This window comes from Pararge aegeria, chromosome 12 (genome assembly GCF_905163445.1).
Source record: "Pararge aegeria chromosome 12, ilParAegt1.1, whole genome shotgun sequence".
NCBI classification, from domain to species: domain Eukaryota; kingdom Metazoa; phylum Arthropoda; class Insecta; order Lepidoptera; family Nymphalidae; genus Pararge; species Pararge aegeria.
In genome coordinates, this window is record NC_053191.1 from 3,416,541 (window position 1) to 3,444,452 (window position 27,912).

The 27,912-nt window shown below is 36.9% G+C and overlaps 2 protein-coding genes across 2 annotated transcripts in view; both read right to left on the minus strand.

The window, feature by feature from the left end:
- Positions 1-7,757: 7,757 nt before the first annotated feature.
- LOC120628128 (phagocyte signaling-impaired protein) lies at positions 7,758-22,344 on the minus strand. Its single transcript, XM_039896353.1, has 12 exons — positions 22,181-22,344; positions 21,872-22,096; positions 19,752-19,945; positions 18,672-19,361; positions 16,862-17,072; positions 15,673-15,795; positions 13,931-14,100; positions 12,563-12,753; positions 11,743-11,873; positions 10,878-11,051; positions 9,427-9,641; positions 7,758-8,542 (listed from the first exon to the last, which is right to left on the minus strand). Exons 1-12 carry the CDS (start codon positions 22,245-22,247, stop codon positions 8,186-8,188), a joined length of 2,748 nt encoding a protein of 915 aa, XP_039752287.1. The 5' UTR covers positions 22,248-22,344; the 3' UTR covers positions 7,758-8,185.
- A 165-nt stretch (positions 22,345-22,509) lies between these two features.
- Positions 22,510-27,912, minus strand: part of LOC120627801 — a 36,326-nt gene continuing 30,923 nt past the window's right edge. Inside the window, exon 2 of the mRNA XM_039895838.1 lies at positions 22,510-23,908. Coding sequence (XP_039751772.1) covers positions 22,934-23,908 — 975 coding nt within the window. The 3' untranslated portion in view covers positions 22,510-22,933. The remainder of the gene's footprint in view (positions 23,909-27,912) is intronic.

The following is a 27,912-nucleotide window of genomic DNA, read 5'->3' on the forward strand; positions in this document are numbered from 1 at the left end:
ATATGCCCCTTTCCATGGTTATACTATGGCATTACCAGATACTTGAGGCAGTAAGGTTGTACGGTTGTAGCCTAAGTCCAGAAAGCATAAAATTCCCCCGAGTATGAGGCGCTGTTATAAATCATTTTTGATTGTAATGACCATCATTATATTAGTTTGTTTAAATTATACTTAAAAAAATGAATCAAAACGACACATTTACTCAACGATTATTCTAATAATCGGTGAATAAATGTGCTCACTCAAGTTCCATAGATTATACTGACCTGCACAATTAACTGACACTTCTCTAGGTACATGTGTAAGTTACTCGTTTCATGTAGTCATTGATTCGATTGTTTTCTGATTGTGTATCAGTAATATAAAAGATATATTTCCCCTCTCAACATGCACATTCCCTGGTCCCCGGTGTCACATGCTACATGCACAAGTTACATGCTTGCTCTTTGCACCGTTGTGTACGCGGCATATTTCAAGGTATTAAGTTAAGGCTAAATGTGTACTACTTACTTTCTCGAATTCCACGCCCGATCATTTTATCATTAACATCAAAAGTATTAAAATCATAAATTCAATGTCTCGTTTTTTGAATCTGTGCTTAAAAATAATAGACTGTTTGTTTATTTTTCTGCTAATTGTTCCAAATAATAAAATGGTTGGGTTGCATACAGTGAGGTGTTACCACTAGAGTTGTCACAGTCCTGCAAGTGTGGTTCAACCTCTAGGTCTTGTCTAGTCTGGTGTCAAGCCAATTAAATATCTTGATCTTAATGAGATGGCCCTGGGATGCCAGGGTTACCAGAGCATTTTCACCCAAATAAATGTCTAAATTGATAGATCTAAAACAAAGAACTATTCTTGTCCACTTGAAATGCACTACTTTTATATATTTTGAGTGACAAAATATATCTTAAAGTTTTTGGAACACATGCTATGGTCTGGTAAATTTAATTGGTTGTTACTTGTTCCACTGGGGGGAGTCCCCGCTTTAAGCATATCAACCAGATTATTTCACTTTGTCCCAGTTTCAGTAAGCCAAAGCGAAATTATCGAAAAGGTGCGTTTGCTTTCAGGGCTTGTAACTCTAGAGGTAATAGCATATCACTGAGTTACATACAGTATTTTATTATATAGTCCTATTTTTATTTATTTAAATAGGATTCATAAGAAGAGATAAACATAATAGATTCATAAGTTATTTCTAATCATAATTTTGTTGTTTATACACATAATGTATATTGTACTTTATTTCTTTCTATATCTGTATAAAGATTATAAAAAAAATATCCCTTTAATAAAAAAAAATGTGATAAACGATTGAGAGTGTAATATGTTATGACATATCTGGGAGTGATGTAATACATAGCAATAACGTTTTAAAATACGTATATATACTTAAGAAAATATATATAAAAATGACGATAATAATGTATATAAAAAAAAAAAAACTTTTTTATGTGGAAAGTACAAGTAGATTATTATTAGTATTAATGCACATTTGTCAGTATTTTTGGTCGTGTGGATCGCTATACCATATATTCCCAGTAATTGATACAATAGCATAAGAATAACTGAACTAAGAATGGAACGGAGTCCTCCACACCGCAACGCCCCGCTGTCACCCTATGATGCTGCTATGTCACTAGAAATCTTAATATCAAGACACTTTATGCCCTATTTATACTAAAATGCCCTTTAGCACTTCAAGCACAGAAAACAATCGTCGCGTGATGATGCAGTCTGAGATGGTAGCGGGCTAACCTGTTAGGGAGTATGGTAGTCATACCTCTAATCTGGTTTTACGCGAAATCGCACCGGAACACTAAATCGCTTAGCGGCACGTTTTGTCGGTAGTGTGGTAACTAGCCACGGCCAAAGCCTCACATCAGACACCAGTTGGTTTTCCACTTTTCATCAGGCGAGCCATCTGTTTGTCTCGAAGGTTGTCTCTGGTAGGCTATTTGGTATTGTGAATACGACGATTTCGCTTCTAAACTCTTACTTATAGTTATTCTTATGCAGAATATCCTTGTGACATAATGCTCTGTGATGGTATTCGACATGGCCACAAATGTATCGATTTCTAAGCGCTAATTTCTAAGTCAAATACCTATTCTTGATTTCGAATGTATTTGATGATGATTTCTGGATTGAATTTTGAGCTGATAGTATACTCCGTCTATGTATTGTATGTAATATGTGTTGAATTATATAAGAGAGTTATATATATTCAGCAAAATAACTCATTCACCTATGATGCAGTTTAAAAATAAAAGATTAATTTTTTACAAACCTTGATTTAAAGTTCTGACTTTTTTCCATCTATGAGTAAATAAGTATTAAAGTAACATTCCCTTGTTTTATATATATATATATAAGTTTATATATATATATTATTTTGGTTACAAAAAGAATCGAAATTTATCTAGTAAGTTTGAATACTAACATGTAACTTTTACTGCCCAAAAAAGTCCTAGTATAGAGAATAAGTTCGTTCATATATTTTGTATAAACTTTGTATTCTTGAAACAAGGCTATTGTTTTTTTTTTTGCTATTAGCGTATTATTTATTTGTTATTCGTAATATATTCTTAGTTATAAACATTGCATAATTTGTTTTGCAATAAAATATCGACTGTATACTTTAGATATAAACTATTCTTTAACACACCTTAGCACACTTCACACTTGAGAGCTGAACGCGCGATCTTTTTATTGGTTGCGGGCACAGACTTCAGAGTGGAGTTGATTCTCCGAGATGTTCGCCCATGTACCATGTAGGGTATAAATGTTACCTCAAACTAGTATTGAAAACCTACGCAGGCCGGCCGAATTAAATAGCTCGTATGGTACGCTAATAAACTTTTGGTTCTAGATGAATTATTTAAATTTTGATACAAAACTACAATTATTATTTTTGAGATGTACAAATTCCCTACGTAATTATTTTACGCATGGAAAACAAACTGCCAAGCAAAAATATAATATTTATGTAACAAGAATTTTGATGTAGATTCCGATTTTTTTACCGGTCTTGAAAATTTAAAAGACAAATACTGATTTTTTAGAATTTTTTTGTTCCTATTTAAAAAAACCACTTAACACCAAAAAGACAGATAACATGCAATAAATCATAGACAATGAAGAGATAAACCGTTACGTTTGATTTAGGATCTAAAATAATGTATATAGTGATTACCCGATTACGTTTGTGTAGTCGCGCGGTAAGCGCTATCTTTAATAATGTTTTATTTCTTTTGTTATGAAGAATTTATTGCACATATTTCGAATATAAAGGCTATGATAGTTCTAAGTTTAAGACAAAGGCTAAGTTCGGCGACGAAACGGCTTGAGACATAAGCGACAGACATTTCACTAATAATATACCGAAAAATAATGCGTCAAATTGTAAGCAGTATGTTAAAGTATCGCGAGATAGATAAAATGTAACGGTGTTTACATGTTTACAGTGACATTTACACATTAATATAAATATTACAAGAGTAATTTGCTATTTATGATAGTGGCTTAACTGAGCAGCTAATATCAAAAGCATGAATTCAAAATCTATTTATTCGGTTTGTTCGGGGTCGTCGTTGATCGGCCTTCTGTAGCCTTTGTCTAAATGCTAGGCTGGCTTTCCAACCAGAGTTATGTGAAAAAGATAAAAGCTGAACCGAGACAAATCAGTGATTTCCTCTTCTCGCATAGCACAGGTTTCTAAATAACCGATATTTATATTGGTTAAATCGGTTTTGTTTGAGTAAGTAGTTAGGGAACGATATAACAAACCGCTCTTGAAACCGGTTTCTAGCACGTGTGCACGGGTTCGAGGAAACTGAGTGAGACTGCATGCCCTTGCTCCCTGCTATGTCTAAGATCGAACAAAAGAGGTCAATCAACCCGGCTGATGAATGATGAATGATGAATGGTTTCTCGCGAGAGCGCTCTCGCGAGAAACCATTCATCAACCGGTTAATATATTTCTTTTTAATTCTATATAAACCGATGAAGATAAACTTTGTTTACGAATGAAGCACTTATTAATTCTGTTTTCATTATGTACCTTAACCGGTACAGAAAAGAAATTAGTTTCCAAAAGCTGAATACAGCTAAATTAACATAGGTTTTTTCTGTTATGTGTGAGGATAGGGAAAGCACCGATCTTATTGGTTCATTTAATACCTAGTTCATTGCATAACGGCCCGCCTAATTTAAGCGTATATGACTGGTGCATATTGTTTTTCCTTATATTTGTTTAGTAGTGCGTTGGGTACAATCGTGTGTTTTTTCGACTGAATAACGGTAAATCTTTTAAAAGCGCACAAGTATACTGCAGAGTAGGTATCTTATTTGATTCATTGGTCGAATATTTTGAATCTATTTCGTTTATAAATCTAAGTACATAACTATTCCATCATAATACCACGTTTGTTTGTAAGACCCTTAAAGCCATACACGGGGGTGTTAAGTCATTCATTTATATCGATATATCTGGTCATGGTCATTGAACAAACAAAATGGTACCAAAATCTGAATGCAACAAGCGATCCCTCCATATTGGTAGACATTCTATTATAGTTCTTCTAACATATAAAGTATTACTTGAAGTCATAAATCCGACGTAGTTCGTTCGCTGTCCACGGTAGTTCATGAGGATTTTATATAGATGGCGCTGATCCAATTATTAGTGTTAAATGATCGCAGGACCTATACCTATAACACACCTGCTGGTGCCAATGAAAGGGTTTTTAATCTGAATAAATGATTATTATTATTCCCTCAGACGACTCTTACGACCCCCGGGTTAAGTAGAAGGGTTGCGATAACAGTGGATATTTGTATAAATGTCAGTTATTCTCTTTCAAAAAGGTTATTTTTTTAGTTCCGAAAAACACGTGACTGTTTCCCTCCAATACAAATATTATAATCATATTATAATAAAATAATTTATATTCTAATGTTTTGAGTGTTGTGTGTTTAATTCTGAAGGGATTTTTATTTAATGTTGTGCAATTGAAGTAGTTTTTTTTTGTAATGCCTTTGGTGATAAATTGCGTTGTTTATTACGCATCTGTATTTTCGTGTTGTTTAGTAATTAGGGCGAAAAATTGTAACTTATTGATCCTACGTGTTTCAAATCTCCAATTTGAAATTATTCGTATCTTAGGAAAGCAACACTATTTATTTCTCCGGGCATATTGTTATTTTCTGATGTATTTCTAAATGTATAGTGGACCGATTTTTAAAATAAGGTGTGTATTTTTACGTGATTCAAAAAAAGAGGTAGTATGCGTTTTGAAGTATAAACCACTGTAACGTTGTTTAAACCTTGTTTACCCTCATTACTAAAGACAGCGCTCGTAGCGAAACGTTTGTGAATGAGTATACAAACAGGCGTTATTTTTTAAATTAAGCAATAATGTGCAATAATCATCGGACAAACAGACAAATACGAGCGCACACTGACGCCAGTAATTAATAAACCTTATCTAGAATCACCTGATGACAGGTTTAATTGAGTAGTGCTATATTTTCCTAACGGTGAAGGAAAATATCGTGAGGAAACCTGCATACCTGAGAGCTTTCCATAACGTTCTCGAAGGTGTGTGAAGTCTACCAATCCGCACTGGGCCAGCGTGGTGAACTACGGCCGAAACCCGTTCTTTGTTATGATGATGACGATGATATTTTCCTAGTCTTCCTTGGGGTAAGGATAGGACTTATTTAAATCTGCCATCAGAAGATTTTGGGGCTTCGGAATCGGATAAAGAAATAATAAATTACACTGTACAGATACCGTACGGTTAACCTTCTATTCTAAAATGAGAATCATTAGGTTCCTGTTACTTTGACGCATACCAATCAAATACTGATGCTGAGGTATATATAGCGTGCCTGTCTTTTTTTTTTTAAAAAGAAACATACTTATTTGTTTGACGTAATCTGTCTCTTTTTAACACTAACTTTGGCCGAGTCAAAGCACGTTCCTTAGGTCAAGGCAAAGGTACTGAACTGAAGTCCAATAGAACAAACTTTGTGTACAAACATATGTATTAGCAACTGAGTATGTCGTATTCAGTGAGCTAGTTATGTCGAAATGTATGTTACCATATTGTTTAAAGCACAAATTTGTTTTAGACCACGCGTGTTTTGAAGTTACGCTTGGCTACGTATTGTACGCAATGTAATCGTTTGCTAGCTCATTGAATAAGACAGTATGGAAAGTTGAGTTATTTTAATGGCAACTTTTAACATTTCTCATTTGCACTGGTGACTTAGATTTTTACGGGCGACCACATCTAAGTTATATGGTTAATAAGGAATACTTAATATCTATGTAATCATTGTCAGTGACAGCTGTTAAGAGTGACAGTTTAAAATGGCTATACTGTAGTAACAACTGGCCGTTAAGTATATTCAAAAGCTCGAGATAGATATTCCATTGTATTCCAGGTTCACCCACATTCCGTATTTTCAGACTGTTTTATAATTTTTTAATGTAGATTCGGTCGAAGTGTCAAATATAAATAACTTCGCCATATTTTTGTACTGTGGCCGATTTCACTGTAAACGCAATATTCGTGTTGTAAATAAATATGAATCAAGTTCTAAAGTTTTCTTTTATTTACTAAATCTCATAACATCGTTATTTATGGCGTGACTCAAGGTATTGAGGACTTCGGAGAGTTCTTTATGTATCTTAGACTTAACTTAAAACGACCGACTCAGCATTTGCGTTCTTTTTTGGTAGTTGTACATATGGTAAAATATATATATAAGGTTTTGTGAACACTTCGTTAGCGCGATGCAGAATATTTGTGGCGCCATCTGGTTTGGTTGTGTGGACACCGCCACAGAGTATGCAATCGGCAAGAATACAATAATTGGTGCCTTATTTAAAATAAATAGTGAATACGTTTAAAGAATTGTCACGTGTACCTATGGTGTTTTTTTATGTTAATATTTCTCAGTACCAGTCTGGAGTAAGGAAATTGGCGGGCTCCACCAACGTGCCTCGGAAAGCAGAGTGCTGCCCACTTCAGGTCACGGGTCGCCTCTCAGAATAAGTCGACTAACTTTTAGTTTCTTTACTCTTATTATACGTGTAAATGAAAAACGAAAGAATGCTTCAAAGGCTTTAGAGGTACATTATTTATTGTCCGAGACCTTATCTGTGAAACCGAAACGCTAATAGTTTTTGTGTAAACCATTGCCATAGTTTTTACTGAGTGATATCAGATACAGCGCTAACGCCAAATACAAGAGTAAAAGTGACAAGTGACTCCTGTCGTAGCGTAGGTACTATGCATGTGTCGGTCTTTTATCTTCAACAGGGTTGTCATAAGTAAACAAATGAAAAAATAAATATGCTTCTTTTGATTAAATATATTTACAGGTTGATTCCTTATGGAATATACTTAAGCATCCTTCAACAGCATTTCTTAATTTCGTTACACGTTGTACAATAAGTCCAATTACTTATAACTTATATGTTTCAAAAACCAAAAATTACATTTACATACATTTACATTTTGATGTTGAATATGTGTGCAGATAATGGTGAGATAAATTTAAATTTCAATTTTTTTTGCGGTAAATGCAATCATCGTATGAAAACTTCTTGCGTGAGAGTTCTCCATGTTCTTAAAGGCGTGTGAGAGTTACCAATCCCCACTTGAGTAGCTTTGCCAGCGTCTCATTCTGGGATGTAGGGACATGTGGGTCTGTAATGGCCAGAAATAATTAAAGCTGAGTTAAAGCAATATGTAGCTTAGAGTCTTTAATAATTTACAGAAATAATTATGAATCATTTTAAGCTATACAAATAGGGCTCCAGTCATGAAAGGATTTTCGATAAGCTAATTAAAAAAGATTGTTGATTTTAAAAACGTTTCGCATTTATTACTGTTGTATAACTACTTATGCTTTTATAAATGTACATAAATAAGTTTCCATCAAACCAAATTGCAAAAAAAATTGGTTCTAGTTCCATATTCGATGATAAACAAACGTTAACCTAAACAATATAAATTGTGTGTACTTGTTATGTCTTTGTTTACCTACACAAGTAGGCTGGAGGGGGACGGAGCTCCTCCAAAATGGCGGAATATTTACAAGATATGTAGAAAAAAAAATTTTTTTTACTTATTTTATTATTAAATAGAGTATTGTAAAGGCCACTTTATTGTAAAGTTTTTAAATATTTTGACTTTTTCTTTAATATATTCTTAACGTCTGCTAGCATCTCGTGGAGGCCATTTTTTAATTTTTGTTCTACAGGGCACTGGTATTTGCTGGAGATTTCGAGTTTCGCTAATTCGTCTTCTATGTTGAGGGCGTAGTTATATGTCGGCCATTTCTCGAAAATGTCTTCTAGGAAGCTGATTGTATCTTGAACGTCGTCGTTGAGTTTACTCAGCAATTCCATGGTTAGTATTTGGTCGGGCGACTGGTTTGTCTTCTTTTTGGATTTCTTCGTGTTAGTTGGCGCTGTGAGTTCGTTACAAACGCCCAGAAGGAAAGTGATGACGCCTATGAACTGGTAAGAGAAAAAAAGCACATCGTTAACAACTTTTTTTTATATAAATAAATATACTACGACAATACACACATCGCCATCTAGTCCCAAAGTAAGCGAAGCTTGTGTTATGGGTACTAAGATAACTGATGAATAATTTTATGAATAATATACATAAATACTTATAATAAACATATAAACACCCATACACCGAAACACATTCATGTTCATCATACAAACATTTTCCAGTTGTGGGTATCGAACCCACGGCCTTGGACTCAGAAAGCAAGGTCGCTGCCCACTGCGCCAATCGGCCGTCAAATCTGGCGTTTATTTTCCACAACCTCCTCAGAGAAGGGTTATTAGGCTTGCAGACCTTCCGGACCAACGATATGGGTCACCAAATGTTAAGTAGAAAAAAATTGCCTATAATCGGAGCTAGACAAGAAAAGCAATTGTCATTTTCATACTGCAAATCGTCTTATTAGCATACTGCAATTCTTGTTATTTGCATACTGTCCGATAGAGAATAATTGGGGAATGCTTTATAAAATTCTTTGATTGCTACGATAGCGAGATCCTCCAATTATAAGCAAGGCGAAATGGGTAAACAAATCCTCACACTATAATAAAAAAAAAAAAAACACCCGGCTAAGTTTGTTGTGGGCTTCTTTTTAAACCAGGACGCGTTTGGAACCCTCGTAGCTTTAGTTTTAAGATCACGAATGTGGTTATCGCCATCATTTCACTACCGTTTAATTCTCATGTACGCATCAAAAGTGCCACCAATGGGCCTACTTGATTAAAAATATTTTTGACTTTGACTTAAATCAAAAATTTATAACAAGACTTCACTGGCAAAAGTTTCATAATTACACTAAACTTAAATATAAAATTATACTGACCTCTAAATAATTTGAGAATGTTTCTAAAGATTCTCTCAGTCCCCATGCATTTGTAGAAGGAACTTTATCTAGTTGTTGTCTGGACGACATGAGCAAACCGCGAAGTTTCTCTGCACTTTCTCTACCTCTGACGCCGTCGCCCGAGCATAGTTCGCACACCATGGTCAGGACGCTCGAGTACAAATCCCGATATGGCACTGGCGAACTTACGAAAGCTGGAATGATAAATACATGTTATCATTAAAAAAAGAATTATTCTATCATAAGACTCAGGGACACTCAAAGGGTGATGAAGATAGTTATACTCAAACGTGAACAAACTGGAAATAAGGAGATCCGTAGAAGAACCAGAGTTACCGATAGCTCAACGAGTCGCGAAGCTAAAATGGCAACGCACAAGCGTAAACCTACTTCCTCGCTTAAGAGACAATCTCAATTATAGTCATAAGAAAGAAATTAACCAGAGAAATTTTTAAAAGTAAACTCAAGTCGTATTTCCTTTCTTGTCTTAATCTGAGGACACAATTTGAGTACCCCAATGGGCGGAAACCGGACGGATTTATTGTGCTGCTGAAAATATGCCGGTCGTTAAATAAAATAATAAGTTGGCCGTCATTTGAAGCCCGGCAGAATTAGTATAAGAGTTTCCTAATAAATTCTTATACAAATGATGATATAAAAAGTAAAAATTTCGTGTCTGTACATGTTGTTAGTTAAAATAAATTATCAAGTTTAACGTGTAAGTCTGTGCTCTTAGCCTTTAAGGAGTTCCTTGTCGGGAGCCAACCCTGCGTGCAGCAGCCATGTCATGCTTTGAGTAAGAGTGGAGTATTAGTCTTGAACGTGTATGCAAAACTTCGTATCTGCGCTCGGTCTTTGAGGAGTTACGAGTTGGGAAGCCAACCCTCAGTGCAGCAATATTGGCTAGTTATCACTTAGAATGCTGTGGCATAAATAAACGAAATGAAAATTAAGCTTAGCTTGCTATACTCCGCGAAAAGTAGGAGAATCTGTACGTTGTAATTTATAATTTCTACAATCTTCATACTCCGAATCTTAGGCAATTAAGTCTTAAAGACAACATCTCTTGAGGATGCTCCGGTGTCGGAGCGAAACCTGCGTAGAGTACATAGCCGAAGATCTGTTTGGATTAAAGTAAAGTAAACATTATAACTTACACGGTAAAGTATATAATGGAATAACGCAAAGTAACGCCAGCTTCTATCCAATGTCGTAGTACTTAGAATGTGTATCAACAAAACTGAACGCATGCAAGTTTAGTTTACTCGATTAACATAATAAAACTCTTTTCTGTTTCCGTAACGCGTGCTTCTATCCAATGTCATAGAGTTACTTAGAATGTGTATCAAAACAAATGCGTGCAAGATTAGTCGATTAACATTCAGTGATTTATCAGTTTTTTCAGTTTTCGTCACACTGTACTAACTTACCAATAATTCTGGAGGGGAAGGGCGCAGATATGCACAGTCTAGTGGGAGCCGAGCTGTACTTTTCTCTGCACTTCTCCATCGCGCACGAGAACGCTTCGATGCACGCCTGTAACTCCTCGAGTTGCGCACGTTTCTCCTCCACACTTCTGCTGTCCGAGCATTCTATGCAGAGCGCTGCGGGAATGGGAATATATTCGGGCGTTGCCAGTCACTACCCTAACGACAAAGACATGTCGCTAAGCAATTTAGCATTCCGCTATGCCGAATAGAAACCATCAGATACAGCCAGCTGACAGATTGACAGACAGACAGACAAACGGACAGACAGCAGTCATCATCATCATCGTATCAACCCATTACTGGCCTACTACGGCCGATTGGCGCAGTGGATAGCGACCCTGCTTTCTGAGTGCAAGGCCGTGGGTTCGATTCCCACAACTGGAAAATGGATGAACATGAATGTTTTCAGTGTCTAGGTGTTTATAAGTATTTATGTATATTATTCATAAAACTATTCATCAGACATCTTAGTACACACAACACAAGCTACGCTTACTTTGCTGCTAGATGGCGATGTGTGTATTGTCGTAGTATATTGTCTCCTGTAACACAGTTTTAACTACCGCAGGAGACAGGGCTTCACACTCATGAAATGTATACGTTTATTTTGATAAAATATATTATTATTATTATTATTATTATATTAAAAAATATATATATTAGAAAAAAAAAACACTGGCATTTATAATATTGGTACGGTTTTGTGTTTTAATCTTCTTGAAGTGCCGAAAAACAGCTTTACAAGTTTAACCAAGTCTAGTCACTAGTGGAGCGTTCGGATGTTGACGGTTCCTAAATAACCTACCTATGGAAGAAACGAGACCGTCTTTAAGTCTTAAATAAGCGACGTCCTGGTCGAACGTCCTCGCTTTGAGGTCCGGGTCGGCGCACTGCGGGGGCTCCCAACTTATTATGGCGTTGAGATCTCGGTTGTCACTATAAAGAGATTTTTTTATTGAAATTAAAAACACTGCTGGTTAATTTCACTATGGATTTGAGCAGCATGTTGGGTCTAAATCCCTCAAAAGAGATAATTATCTCATGCCATGGGACAACTTAAGGTTCGCTAATTTCGATTATCGAAACAACATCCATTTTAGTCTCAGATGTAGCGAGTAATTTTAATGTACGATAATTGAAATTATAAATAATGGAGATAAAGAGTTCCGGTAGTTGGGAGATTTTTATAGGAAATTTCCTCCTCTTTCAGAATCTTTTTTTAAATTTGTTGAATATTAGTGCACGTCCTCCCCGGACGTGCTCTGTCCTAGTGTAGTTAGTGCCAGTGGCGTGCACAGGGTTTTCGACCAGGGTACGCATTAAGCCGTAAGGTGCCTCAAAATGGAAAAATCCTTCGCATTTATGAGTTGTACAAAAATTTTAGGGTAGGCAGTGCTTTTGTGCCTGTATGAAGTGCACGCCACTGACTAGTGCCATGCTTATTTCAGCCACCAAGTCTTCCAGCCTAAAGGGCGTAGCTGGCCGGTAATAATTAAAGGCACACGAGGGCATAACACCTACGGCAATTTGCGGTACGCGTTCCTAGCATACCCTACGAAGTGTTCCGGATTTTCCATCGGGTATCACGTGGGCAACTCACGTACAAAAAAAAAAAACAAACTTACACGGGAGGGTGAGGCAGCCTCGCCGGCGCGTGCATCGGCGCCGGCGGTCCAGCCAGCAATGGCAACAGTGCTCGCTCGCGGCCCGCCAGTGCGCACCACGCGCATGCGCCAAGCCGTTCCGCCCACGCGCTCAGTTCTACCAGCTTCTCGAACGTTCCGTACTTGTACGCGTACGTCAGGTGTTCCACGCTCTGCATGGGTAAACGAAAAGTACAACTCAATATGATAATTATTGAGATTACTTTCTTTTTATTTCACCACATGTTAGCCCTTGACTGCAATCTCACCTGTTGGTAAGTAATGATGCAGTCTAACATGGTAGCGGGCTAACCTGTTAGGGAGTATGGTAGTTATACCCCTAATCGGTTTCTACGCGACATCGCACCGGAACAGCGACGAACGAGCGACGAACCAATCAACGACGTTCCATTCGACATGTCGTCATTAAAAGATGATGTTCTTGAACTTATAAAGGTAATTAATTTAAACTAAATTTAGGGTACAGCTATGGTATGGTACCAGTGGCGTGCACAGGAATTTGAATCAGGGTAAAGGATAAAGAAGTAAAATGGCATAAAATGACAAAATCCTCCTCGGTTGCTAGTTCCGTGAAAATGTTAGGTTAGGCAGCGGTTTTGTGCATATATGAAGTGCACGCCACTGTATGGACTTGCGACTTTACGACGCCCGAGCCGCGACGCTGTAGATAGATTATTTACAGCTAATTTGTATGTACTCGTATTTGAGTAAGAATAAAAGATATAAAAAAAAATGATAAAAAATTATATTTACCTTTACTGATAAAAAATTATACTTACTATTACCTCTTTGAATAACGGGTGGATGGATGGACCGATAAGGCCATCCCTCCATCCACAAAGGTACAATACATTTTCTTCTTTGTTTTCATTGTGTATTTTTTTTTAAATAATGCTTGTTTTCTTTTAATTTGGTACAACAAGTGTATTTGATTTGATTTGGATTTCTCTCGACTAGTCAGTTTGTATAATAAATAAACAATAAATAAAAATACCACGGCAATACACACACCGCCATCCAGCCCCAAAGTAAGCGTAGCTTGTGTTATGGGTACTAAGACAACTGATGAATATTTTTAATGAATAATTTTTATTTCATTTATTTATTTATTCAGAATATTGGTAAGGGTACAGAGTTGACACAATAAACATGGTGCCACGATAATATACATAAATACTTAGAATATACATATAAACACCCAGACACTGACAAACATTCATGCTCATCACACAAACATTTTCCAGTTGTGGGAATCGAACCCACGGCCCTGGGCTCAGAAAGCAGGGTTGCTGCAAAATGCGCCAATCGGCCGTCAGTTCGTATCCGTACCTCTTTGGCGTAGTGCTTGTGGAATACGTGTGCGTCAGCGAGTAGCCGCAACGCACGCGCGTGCGCCAGCGCAGGCGCACAGCGCGCCGCGTGCAGCCAACCCAATGACACCAGCTGGATGTGCTTTGGCTCCAACCGCAGGTATATCGACTCCGCGGCCACCGCATTACCTTTACAAAGGTTTATGTATTGGATAGAAGCAGGCGTTACTTTGCGGAAATCCATAATATATTATGAAAATTAAGCTTAATTTGCTATATCAAATATATATATTTATACTAGCTGTTAACCGCGACTTCGTCCGCGTTTGATTTTGTTTTCTGATGTGGCATCAAATTTAGTTGTAGATCTAAAAAAAATTAAAGTATGTAGAATCGCTAAGCCTTAAATGAGGGGTATGATGCTGTCCGCTGAGGAGTTCTGTCGTCTATCTCCAACCACAGTTTGGGCAAAATGAAACACATATTATAACCTCTATAGTACAAAAATAATTATTTAAATCGGTTATAATTGGTGTAAAATCGTCAAACACTCATCCCCTCTTCCAAAGGAACCGAGTCGGGATAAAAAGTATCCTATATTACTTCTAACACTTCCAAGATTATGTGTACAAAGTTTCATAAGTAGTTTTTGCGTGATAGCGTAACAAACATGCTTACATTCGCATTTATATTATTAGTAGAGAAGTAGGGATAGGGATATTTGACTTAACAATAATTCATAAGTCCTGAGGATGCTCCAGTTTCGGAGCGAAATGTGCGCAGAGGGTACATTGCCGAGGATCTTTTTGGTGTGGAGTATACGGATTGAAGAAATTATAAATTACACCATACCGTTTCTCCTGCTGTTTCACGGAGTATAGCAAATTAAGCTTAATTTTCATAAAGGTTTATGTTATTCTTTTGAAGCGGCAACAGCCCACTTCACTTTCGTTTTATGTAGTTAAAATATCACTTGCCTCAACGGTGAAGGAAAACATCGTGAGGAATCTCCCTCGTCGCCTTTGAACAGGCATCGTCTGGACAGTGAAGCGTTGCGACAGTAATGAAGGCTATGTTTTAAACGATATAACTTGCTTTAACAGTTAAGTACGTTTCCTTCACTGTTGAAGCAAGTTATTTCGTCGAAAGAAACATCGGAAACATCGTGAGCAGTTCTGCGAGAACTCGCAAGTTTCCTCACCTGAGTGAAGTTTACCAATTTATAGATACCAATGATGATTATAAAATAAAATAAAACCGTTTAATACGAAATCACGATTTGGAATTAAAGGCTAACTTATTTATATGTTAACGCCAAGTTAATCAGTCCCCCTGAAAATCCGCAGGATATACAATGAAAATAAATTAACACACATATATATGTTCAGCATCATTACACACTAGTGATATAAAGGGGAGAAAGGTAGAATCTAAAAAAAATTAAGAAATTATACTATGTTCCCACTATCATTCCGAAAATTCGGAGAAGTGCCTACAAAAATTATTTTATATTACCTGCATAAAAGTTATGTGCGTTTTATGTAGTTAAAATATCACTTGATTCAACGGTGAAGGAAAACATCGTGAGAAAACCTGCATGCCTTAGAGTTCTGCACAACGTTCTCAAAGGTGTGTGGAGTGCACCAATGGCCAGTGGGCCAGCGTGTTGGACTACGGCCTTAACCCCGTTGTGTATGTTTAAGAAACACGTTCATGGTGTGTGGGTCGAATTTTCGAGTGGTGTTAAAAACGTGAACTTACCCAGTACGTGGTAAAGAGTGATCATCAGTAACTTGACGTGCACGTTGGAAGGCGAGTTGTGTAGCACCAGTTCCAGGAGGCATAGGGCTTCCACTATGGGCGCTGCGTTCTGCTGTTGTATCGCTGCAAAATACTATGACGATAAAAAAAAAAACAACTACTGTTTGGTGTATTAAGAAGCATCCTATATAGAGTGTAAGCGGAGCGGCGCGGCGGTTTGCGGTTGTTTCATGCAGCAGAAATTGAATTCGTTGTCCATTTTTTCAGCTGCTTCAATTTTTGGTGTTTTAAAATGTTTTAATTTTCTATCATCAGTATAGTAAACTTCAATCGTTTTGAATATTAGGTTAGTGTAGATCAGACAGATCAAACGAGCTAGCTATGTTCGACGATAAAAAAACCTCTGCATTTATAATATAGATCGCGATATATTAAAAAGATGTAATATTCTATTGCAAACAAAATTGAAATTATTCAGAAAACAATAAAAAAAATCTCTTATACAGGCAACCGTTTATAGAGAGAACCTGCGCTAAGAGAGCGAAAAAAAACCTTCGATGTTTCAGATACCTGACATTTTATACAGATATATCGGAATAATAAATAAAACCCAAAAATATCACATATATAAAAAATATATATGTAGCGATACCCAATTCTTCTGCAAGCCTAAATAATGTGCCCCATTCCACAATATGATAACAGATACAGCAGCTCGTCGCCTTTGATCAGGTATCGTCTAGATAGCGTCGCGACAGTGTATGAAGGCTATGTTTTAAGCGATATCACTTGCTTTAACAGTGAAGGAAACGGAACATCAGAAACATCGTGAGTTCTGCGAGAACTCGCAGGTTTCCTCACCTTAGTGAAGTATCCAACCAACCCTAGATAATGGGTTTATATCTATGATCACAAAATGAAATAAAATAAAATAAACACGATAATTATTAGTATGACATAAAAAAACAGCTAACATTTTTATATGTTAACGCTAAGTTAATCAGTCTCCCTGAATATCCGCACGATATAGACTGAAAAGATACACACATATATATGTCCTGCATCATAACACACTAGTGATACAAAGGGGAGAATGGTAGTACTAAAAAAATTAAAGAAATTATACTATGTTCCAACTATCATTCCGGAACACTTACGGAGGAGTTCCTGTATAGAGTATTTAGATCACCTGCATAGAAATAATGGTGCGCAGCCAGCGTCCCATAGCCGTCGGCCGCGCAGTACTCCGTCTGCGTGGCTGTCACTAGGCCCCTACTGGCACAACGCAGGTACTGTTTTCGCAAGGTGGTCGCAACTGCGAGGTACTCCTCCGCCGTGCCAAGCGGAGACGTCAGTCGCCACGCGCAGAGACACGATATGTGACGCTGTATATCGTCTATCTAAAATTGTTCAATCAAGTTCCTAGAGTGGGTATTTGAATAATAATAAATTCTTTATTCAAGACAGTCCTGACTGTCTTTCTTCGCACAAGGTAAAAACGTAACTATATATATATAGGCACCATTTTTTCTCACATGGTAAATAATCTGTTAATTACTTTTTAGTGTTAGGATCGATTTGAAAATAAAAAAAAATAATAAAATATATTGTTATGTTATTTCAACACATTTGTTTTTATTATATTTTTAAAACATACTTTACACTAAATAGTTACGTAAAGATTGTTTACATACTGAGACAAGTGAGAAAAAATAGACTTTACATTTTAACCGTGTGCATAAAAGACTAGTGAAATATTAGGATTAAACAAGTTATTATATAATCCTAACAATATGGTTACGTCGCGTTCGGGGACGCCTGATTAGCAGACTATTGTCACCACCTCTACTCTCCCGAGGGTTTCGTACGAGGCGATTTAGGGAAAATAACGGCGAACAGACAGCAAAGGCCTCCGTGTTATTACTCTACTGCAATCTCCAACCCCTCCAAGCCCAGCGTGAATTAATTTTGGTTATGGATTTCTCTTGAATTAAATAATAGTTGTGTGTGTGTGCGTGTGTGTGTGTGCGTGTGTGTGTGTGTGCGTCTGTGTGAGTGCGCGTGCGTGTGTGTTTGTGCGTGTTCGTGTGTGGAGGGGGGGGGGGGGGGGGGGGGGGCAATCTTTATTGGAATCTCTCGTTGTGAAGTGCAACAGTGGCCGCAGCTGTTATATCCAATTGATGAATATATGCTTTATTTGCGATTCTGCGTCAGCTAATGCTGAATGAACGCGATGTCCAAGTGATTTTATATCATCTATCTGAACATTAGGACATCCAGCCCTGCTTAACTACTTTTCTAACGAGAAAATAAGATAGTGAGGTAATATTCCCTGCCGAGAAGAAGCTTCGTCTTTCATAGGACAGCGGAAAATACCACCTACTCAGCCGTAATGTGGCTTATCAGGCTTTGTTGACAAACTCTCGAGTCTAACGTAATCACTATTATTATTTTATGAAGTAGTCTATAGAAAATAGCGACCTGATTTATGAAATTGTTATCTGAGGCGCCGATTAACACTTACACCACCTAAATTGGAGCGTGGAAAAGTGAGCTGTATATATTAAAGAATAAAGTAAGTAATCAAAAAAATCTGTGAAAGTAGTGGACTAAGAGATTACACATTTTTATTTTGTCGGTAGGCTGATAACCCAGCCACTCCCGAAGCCTCCCACCAGACGAAAACCACCTCTACTGCCCGTTTACAACTCTGTGCTTGCTCTCACGTCATCTCATTTCCATAAGCGCCTCCAATAGGGCCCCAACCTATCACGCGGCCAGAACAGATTTACTTCTACTGCCATTCGTAAAGGGCGTGTTGCCAACTCGTTAACGACGCTTTATCGTTGACCACGCGTTATGCACTGGTTGACGCCGTCCGGGCGACTAGAAAACCCCAAGTGTAGTAGCAGTTGAGGTTCGCGAAAACCTTAAATCTAGTTCGAAAAACTTTTTTAAATCAAGTGTGTTACATATTAATTCGGTCATTTGATACTTACAGATTCAGGTTCGCTGTTTTCATCATATCCCAGACACGTCAAGAAATCTCTGCACGAATCTTCCCTTACTTTCTGAGGTATCATCGCTAAATACGTTTTCAGATCAGGTACTGCGCACGACTTGCTGGCGAACACTCTCAAATACTGAATACACAACGCAACGCCACTGCCTAATAACTCCGTAGGATCTCCGTCCACAGACAAACGCTTCCAAAGTTCTAATCTAGCTAAATACGGCCCGCGCAAAGTACGCCCCGAGGACATACTCTCGACTAGCTGGCAAATAAATTCATGGCACTTTTCCGCTGAATCGTCAGCGGTATTGTCTGCATCACAATCGTTTTTCAGCAACTGGAAGACAGAGTCGAAATAAGGTAGGTAGTAGTCCCACCTATCCTGGTTGTCCCATAGCAAATCTTTGCAAAGCAAGTTTAAACGCTGCCACTGGCCTAGTTTCTTTAAATACGGTATGCAAGCCTGGGCAGTGGATCCCGGGACGAACTGTGGATATAACGGGCCTTCGATAAAGTTGAGGATGTCCTCCCATTTCTCTTGTAATTCTAATATCATAATGTATAAGCGTGCTTCCTGCTCCGCCTCCATTTTATTGTCAGATATAAAGTTGTCAACCATTCTTTGGGCTAAAGATAAAAGGATGCCTTTCTTTGTAGAGTCCTCCGCAGTTTTGGCCTGCAAACATTTTATAGATGTACAAAATGTTTCGACACTGTATAAAAAACTTTGTTTAGCTGCCTACCATTTAGCTGGCATTGGCAGGAGACAATCATCTCCCCGGGGAAAGGATAAAAATTGATCTTCTCCCATAGATTTATCAACTCTCAGAGCAATGGCGCACAAGTAGAAATGAAATTCTAATAATATATTTGTAATAATAAACGGGGGTAAACTTATAATATTCCATGTTCCTGGACATGTTAAGTACAACCCTTGTCAGGGGATATTCGCAAAGGAATCCCTGAAGCAAAAGTGGCAAAATATATAACGCCAATTTTCAAAATATAGGTTACTATCCAGGAAAACTTATCAAAGACTACCTTTGGCATTTTAAAGTTAATATACCTGTAAAACGACGCTCATCACAACCCAAAAGTAATAGGGGTTCTTCGGGGCAATCTTGTATAGTGCCATGGCAGAGCGCTGCTGTGCCCGGTAGTCCCCAACCCTCACATAGGACATAAACAGGTGGGAGTGCAGCTCTTCGCTAGTTGGTTCTGCTTTCACCGCTGCTTCATATAGCTCACATACTTTCATAACTGTAACATTAAACTAGTGAGGTTAGCTTTCAATGGAGATATGCAGAAATGCAGCATAGAATTACATAAATCCAGCCGCATTGAAAATTTATAGTAAACTAGCAGTCTCTCGCGACTTCATCTGCTTATAAGCAAACCTTACAAAATAGACATGCTGTCGCTGACTTTTTTTTAGAACTTTAAACGGGGAAACTTTAACTGTTTACGCAGCGCAGACAGAGGATGCCCCGATTTTGAAGCATTCTTCATAGGTGCCATGCTTCTATACATCTCAGCGTGATGTCATATAGCCCGTCGATAAAGAATTTTTCAAATCAACTGTTTTAATAAACTTCTAATACTAAACCAATACTGGAATAATTAGATGCCCCTTTTTTCTTCTTACATACTTGGATGTTTAGGTCACTATATATATATTTATCTTGTACACATGCTAGAGAGAGATTTTGATAATAACTTATTTGCTAGAACAATTCTAGGTCATAAAAAGTTGTTGTATAATAATTAATATACATTTCTACACTATCAATGAGTATTTTATAGTTGTTTTGTATATTATTTGAAATTTGCATAAAATTTTTGTTATATTCAGTAAACGATAATTAAGGCAATAGTTGACTTTATGGTTATAATTAACCCCAAAGAAGTAAAACAAAATCTGACTACAAAAAAAAAAAAAAACTACTATAGCAGGCTTATATTTCTGCGTATTAAATCAGCCTAGCTGTTCAGCATGGAAATACAGCCAATATTCTTGGCACTATTTTACACACCGTCATAACTTTTACAGTTATTAGCTTACTCAGTAGTTTCAGTTTTGTAACACTATTAATAAATAAAATATATTTAAATTTACCAGGGTGATACATTATTTTTATTGCTCAAATTATAACTCAATCACAATTAATAATAAATTAATGATAATAAATAACTAAATTAATTTTGACAGAATTTCACAGGTAAGTTAACTTAACACTACTACTACTGGATAGACTTAATTTGATCTAATCTTTAGTTGAAAGACTTTGCAAGACTAGTTCATGTTATTCACAACTGTTATGGGGCAAACCTTATAACCTGATTAAAATTATACATTTAAAAAAAAATTAAAGGACCGCTTCCTATCGCAATACTGTGGTACTGTTTAAACTTAGTTTTTTTTTCTTTTTCCTATGCTCTTTTTGTATTAGTTTAGCTAGTTTTGTTCTATAGTATATATTGTCAACATTTTTAATATTATTTTATATATAATTTAAGTATTTGTTTTTTTAATTTATTCTAAATGTATGTATGTTTTTGTTCGCTGTGCTAGATTCATCAAGTTTATGTCACAGCATGAGGGATCTTACAGCTTATACTCTTGACAATATAGTTTTTTATTTGTAAGTTGAGGCAGTCTTTCAGTGGGTCTACAATATTACATTTATATGTTTTTTCATTTTTTGTTTAGTTTTATAAGAGTTGTTGTTGTAACCTGTTGATTGTCCATTAATTAAATAAATAAACCTGCTATTATTTTGCTAACCCACTCACTTGCACTGAAGCAGGATGGTGGCTCTGTCCCTCATTTCTCATGAGAGAAGTCAGTTTTTATTTCAGATTAGGATATTAATAGGCTGAAGATGATCTCTACACTTTTTTTTTGTTACTTCTCTTATAGTTACTCCTTGACTGCAATATTACCTAGTGGTAAGTGTTTATGTAGTTTACGTTTATATTAAATCCATACCATACGCTGTATAAGTTTTGATGTAGAATGTTACTGGAATGCTAAATTTATTTTCAACACATCTTTGTTGGTAGGGTGACTTAATATAACGCACTAGAGCCAAAACCTTCCACTAGAACCGGGAAAATTCTGTGATTTTATGTTGCCGAATTGCCGGTGATTACAAATATAGGTAAGAGAAGTAACTAGGTACTTACATTGCTGTGACTCTCTATACAGTATCGTCATAGCTTGCAGAGTCGTATCGTCACTAGGTTTCTCGTCGGCCAGTGCCTGGAGAACAGCGTGTGCCTCCAGCCCTTTGCCTAACCTAAACATCGCTAAGGCTTTCAAAGCCCGAGCCGCTTGTAGGGAAGGACTTTTCTTCAACACCTTTTCCGCCTCTTGCAAGGCCTTTTTATTGTTCCCATTGTCTAACCAGTCTGCAAAACGAAGCCAACCATATCACTCAGAAATCCAGTCAAATAATTCTTATAATATTCGTGTAGGTTACAAATAACTTTTACCGTATATCGGACGTAGTCTACGTTCCACGATACCACCGTTATGCGTGTGCTGTGGCCGTACTGGCATTTTTCATTTATAAAATAGTTATAATGGAAAATAAATGCCCCTTCAAGTCTTTTTATAGCTTTTTTTTGCTATTTTTCGACTGCAGTCGCACGTTTGTTTTGAGATTGTCTATGATATCTGACATTGACAAATGACAATTGACATTTCAAGCAAGCAGTGTTGTCATATCGTAAAATTCATTGTCTTTGACTGTTGTTCGAATTTGTTTCCTCTTTGGAAACTATTAAACTTAAATTTATAATAAAGGGTAAATAAAATCACATTCATTTTAATATTTTATTTAGAACATAAATATAATTTACACAAGAAGGCCCTCAGCCATCTAAATTCTCATTTATATCATTTTAGATCACACTGGAAACTTTTTGAATCAAATGTAGATAGGGAAAATCTATGTTTAAATAGATTCCTATCTTTTCAGCAGCTACGCATTAATTAAATTCTAAAAAACTCAATTTATTTTTGAGTATAAATAAAAATAATTTAATGTTTTCTAAATTGTTATTGAAACCAATGAAGTTAACTAAAATATTCTAGTGCATACAGTCAATAAATAGCTCATTATTTTGTAAGATTCAAAAGTTTTCCTTTTCCAGCCACAAAAACTTAACCAATCAATCACACAGTACATCTAGATTTATGACTAAAAAGGCAGTGTCGGTTACACTTACAGGTAGGCTTTGCCATCATTTCGCCCTCAGATCTACGGTTTCGAAGCCCGATTCAGTAATTAGTTTCGGAGCGGATATCTCTGGAGGCGTTTCTCTTGATAGAGATGTTCTTTTATGCCTGGGAGGAGGGACTGGTGCAGGCATAGGGACTTTGGACTTCAACAGAGCCTTTATTTTCATGCCACCTCTGTAGTAATAGAGATACAGGCCCGCCAACACCGCCACTGCAACGAATAGCGTGATAATGGCAATGACAAGACCGTAGTACCAGGTACTTCCGGCAGATGCTTCCGGTGCTGGTGTCGCTGGCTTCCTGCTTGGATAAACGTACGTTGGCCTTGGGCCTTTAGTCGTGGTCGTGAAGCGACCTTCGATGGCTATATCCGCACAAGCTCGAAACTCTTCTTGTGGCCCACATCCAACCGCTCCTGTACCATTATCACACGTCCCCCAATTATTACCAGCGATATATTTCCATTGTAAAACACAATGCGTGCAGTTCAAACCTTCGGGTAGCTGGTACTTCATTTCGTACACCTTGTTCCCTTCTTTGGGGTAGTATTTCGTATCTTCTCTGCCTTCTAAAGATAGGACGTATTTGTCCATGCATTCTTGATCGCTGACGCTGGAGTTGTCGCAAATTCTGAATTGGAAGTATCCGTTGTGGTTTGCGGTCAACTGGACTTTAATGACGATGCTGTCTTGTGGAGCGTATTTGCGGACGATGACGCCTTTGCCAAATCGGCCACCCAGTTCGTGGGGGCGAGGCTTCGGGCTATCCCAGGCGTCGCCGCAGACGCCGCATTTCCCGTTGTTTTTGTTCCACTGTCTGGTGAAGCCACCGCAGTACAACTCGTGGTCGTTGTAATTATGCGGTGTGTCGAAGCCGAATCTCCAGGCGGAGGCTCTCGACGGTGGTTCAATAAGTCTGCCGTGTCCATTTACGCCTCTTTCCAATATTGTCAGGATTACTACGCCGTACCATATTATCTGGAAAGGAAGAGAAACATCCATGAGAAATTATTAAATTGTTATCATCAATCATCAGAAGTCTATAACAGTCCATTGCTGAACTAAAGAAGTCTCCAAACAGGAGGGTTTGCCCAAAATCCCCACCCTGAGTCAGTGCCTGGATCGTACGACACCCTCGGGAAGAAGACAGGTATGTGGTTATACGTACCGATATTTTATAAGGGTTTTAAGATTCGGTTGGAGGCTTGGGCTTTATCTAGTTAGCAACCTACCGACGAAAACTTGCCGATAGTTGATTTAGCAATTCGGAAGGATGCCGCGTGGAAACCGATTAGGAATATGAATTTATTATAACTGCAATACCCTAACAACTGCTGCCATCTCAGACTGCATCCTCAGTTAACATCAGGTTAGATTGCAGTCAAATTTGTAGTGCAATGAAAAGAAAAGAAAATATACGATTTTCTTCAGTAAACTCACTAGAATTATTGTTTGTTGGAATTTACTAACCTCTGGAATTAACTCTGGCTAGCTTAGCTATCTAGATTGTAGAAAAGATTATTTTCTATAGTCAAATTCATTAGACTGGGTGGATTATAGACTGTGCTACGACCCGACGAGTCGTAAAATGCAGGTTTGCAAAAGTTTGCAAGGCACTGATGCTGAATCTTCCCGTATTATAAGTAGATAAATATATTACCTAGTGTTAAAGTAGGTCGTACGTTATTTTTTTTTACAAACTTGTAAAATATTATAAACAGACAATCAAAGCAATGCAATGGTTGGTTCGAAGTCGTTTTAAGGAACAAGTCTTTGCTCATAGGTTCTTCCGTGTCTAAGTATATACTTAGATTTAAATCTGACAAAACCTATAACGCAATTTATACGAACGTGGGAAAAAATAACTTATGTTAATAACTATAAAACTACAATAGTTTTAATACGCAAATGAGATTTCGTAAATGTGCAAATACAGTTAGCTCCCAAGGTAACGCAATTTGCATGTATGAGTTATATTTAAGTTCATGGTTTCAAAATAGCAAATAGCTGAATATCGGAAAAGTTATTATTTGAATTAATTTAGAGTTCCGTTACAAAAAAAATATATATTTATTTAAAGTAGTAGTTTATAAGCATTTTTAAAACGTCTGTTGGTAGTGACTCTACCACCGCGCTGGTTCGGAAGGCAGATTCTACCGGCAATAAACTCAGAAGATTGTTTTTTCCAACATAATTTTATACTTTCAGCATAAATTTTTCTATCTTGTTAAAGATGAGAGCGAAGTGGCCTGCTTCCAAGCGGCCTTGTAGTTAAGGAATTCATCAATCGAGTAGTAACCACGATTAATTAATTGTGTTTTAATATATTGTTTAAACTTAGGTAACGGTAGATATAATATTACCTTCGGTATCATGTTATAAAAGGATATACCCATCCCCACAAAGGATTTCTATACTTTTATCAGGCGATATGCAGATATCACTTATTTATGTCCGTTTCTAGTACCTAAGTCGATTGTTTATGTCGTATTTTTGTTTATACTTAATTACTAATGTTTTGTTTTATAAAGATTATCCCTACTTCCCTAGGGAGATAGGGATAGCCCTATCTCTACTTAATATTATACATGTCAATGTAAGTTGTTTGTTACGCTTTCACGCAAAAACTACAAAACCGATCCTCATGAAACTTTGTACACATATTCTTGGAGGTTTTAGAAGTAATATAGGATACTTTTTATCCCGACATTAAGCTCGGCTCCTTTGGGAGAGAGGATGGAAGTGTTTGACGATTTTACACCATAACTCCGACCAATTATAACCGATTTAAATAATTATTTTTGTACTATAGATGTTATAATATGTGCTTAATTTTGCCCAAACTTTGTGTAGATGTGATGAATGTGGTTGGAGATAGAGGACAGAACTCCTCAGCGGACAGCAGCAAACCCCACATTTAAGGCTTAGCGATACTGAATATTTTAAATTTTTTTAGAACTACAACTAAATTTAATTCCACCCACATCGAAAAACAAAATCAAACGCAGACGAAGTCGCGGGCCATAGCTAGTATTATTATAAATTTATTGAGAAGCTACTGTGAGTATCACTTCTTTTAACTGACTGTGCCAAAAATCAAGTAGGTTGGTTTCTTGGTTAGGGTTTAATTTAAAGTAAGGAATATCAAACAAACATATTTTCGCATTTATACTACTACTACTACTACGAGAATACACACATCGCCATCTAGCCCCAAAGTAAGCGTAGCTTGTGTTATGGGTACTAAAATGACTAACGAATATTTTACTGAATAATATACATAAATACTTATTATATAACATATAAAAACATTCATGTTCATCACACAAACATTTTTGCAGTTGTGGTAATGGAACCCACGGCCTTAAACCCAGAAAGCAGGGTCGCTGCCCACTGCGCCAATCGACCGTCCAATAATATTAGTAGGTATAGACTTAAAAACAAGACAAATATTATAAAAGCGTCTGGAGCGGGCAGTTACCTTGGCCAACGAATTAGTTTGGCCATCCAAAGGGGCAATGCTGCCAGCATCTTAGGAACTACGTCGCTGCGGTGGTTTCGAAGACGTTTTAGATTTTATTTAGTTTTAAATAGTTTATTTTAGGTTATATTTATAAAACAATTATTTGATGTCTTACGGGATCTTATTATGGGGCAAAGCTGCTGATATTGAAACTATATTCATATTGCAGAAAAGAGCTGTACGGTCAATATATAAACTTAAATCACGTGAATCCCTCCGTGAAAAATTTAAAGAAATTGGTATACTTACGGTAGCCTCACAATACATTTATAACAATATAGTATTTGTAAGACAACATATTAGTCTTTATAAACAAAAAGTGGATATAAACAGTCGACTTACAAGAAATGGTCATAAATTAGTGACATCTGCAAATCGTCTGCGAAAGGTGCAGAAGTCATTTGTGGGATTGAGTATACGCTTTTATAATATGATTCCTAAGGTAATTTTGGACCTACCAATCCATAAGTTTAAAGAATGTGTTAAAACACATTTATTACAGCGAGGTTATTATACAATTGATGAGTTTCTTAATGACAAGGTTGCTTGGAAGCATCCGGCTCCGCTTTCATCTCTCACAAGATAGAAAAATGAATGTTAAAATATAAAATGTAAATTTTTGATGTTGGAAAAGAGCAACTGCTGAGTTTCTTGCCGGCTTCTTCTCGGTAGAATCTGCCTTCCGAAAAGTGCTTGTATTAGGCCTACTTGAAATAAATGAATTTTGAATTTTGAATTTTTTTTTTTTTGAAAGTCTAGAGTTGAAAATATGATATTTTTTCCCCTCTTTAGCACTGTACTCTTTTATACTGTTATATATTAGTAATGTATTCAATACATGGGAAGTAGGAAACAGGTTGTTCAAGGTTCGCCGGTCAGGAACCGAGCACGCTCTACATATTAAGCAGCCAAGTGGCGCACGGAGTAAACTTAGATGTGATTGGACTTAGGGTATGGGGGCATCCGTTATCTCCGGGATTGCAGACTAGAAAAGTGGAATCATTTAATTAAGTACTCATTCATGGGCGTACCCCAGCTTCTGGTCCAAGGGAGGCAAGACAGGTTTTTTAGGTCAAATCGTCGGCGGCTGTTTCGTGAAATTTATTTAAGAGGGCCCTCTATAATCGATACTGAAGCCAGACCATTTTATTTTTGTTTGTCTGTCTGTATCTTGACCGCCAAACATATGGATATAGTACATTTTCATTTTCTTGTTTTATTACATAAACAATTTTTAGTTACTTTCAAGTATGGACTAGATTTTTATGTATGGACTAGGCATTTAGTCTCTATACCTGAACTAGGTATTTAGTAATTAGTAATCCCTACTAATATTATAAATGTGAATGTAAAAACTACTAACTACTAAACCGATCATCACGTAACTTTGTACACATATTCCTGAAGGTATTAGAAGTAATATAGAATGCTTTTTATCCCGAAATTAGGCTCAGTTCTC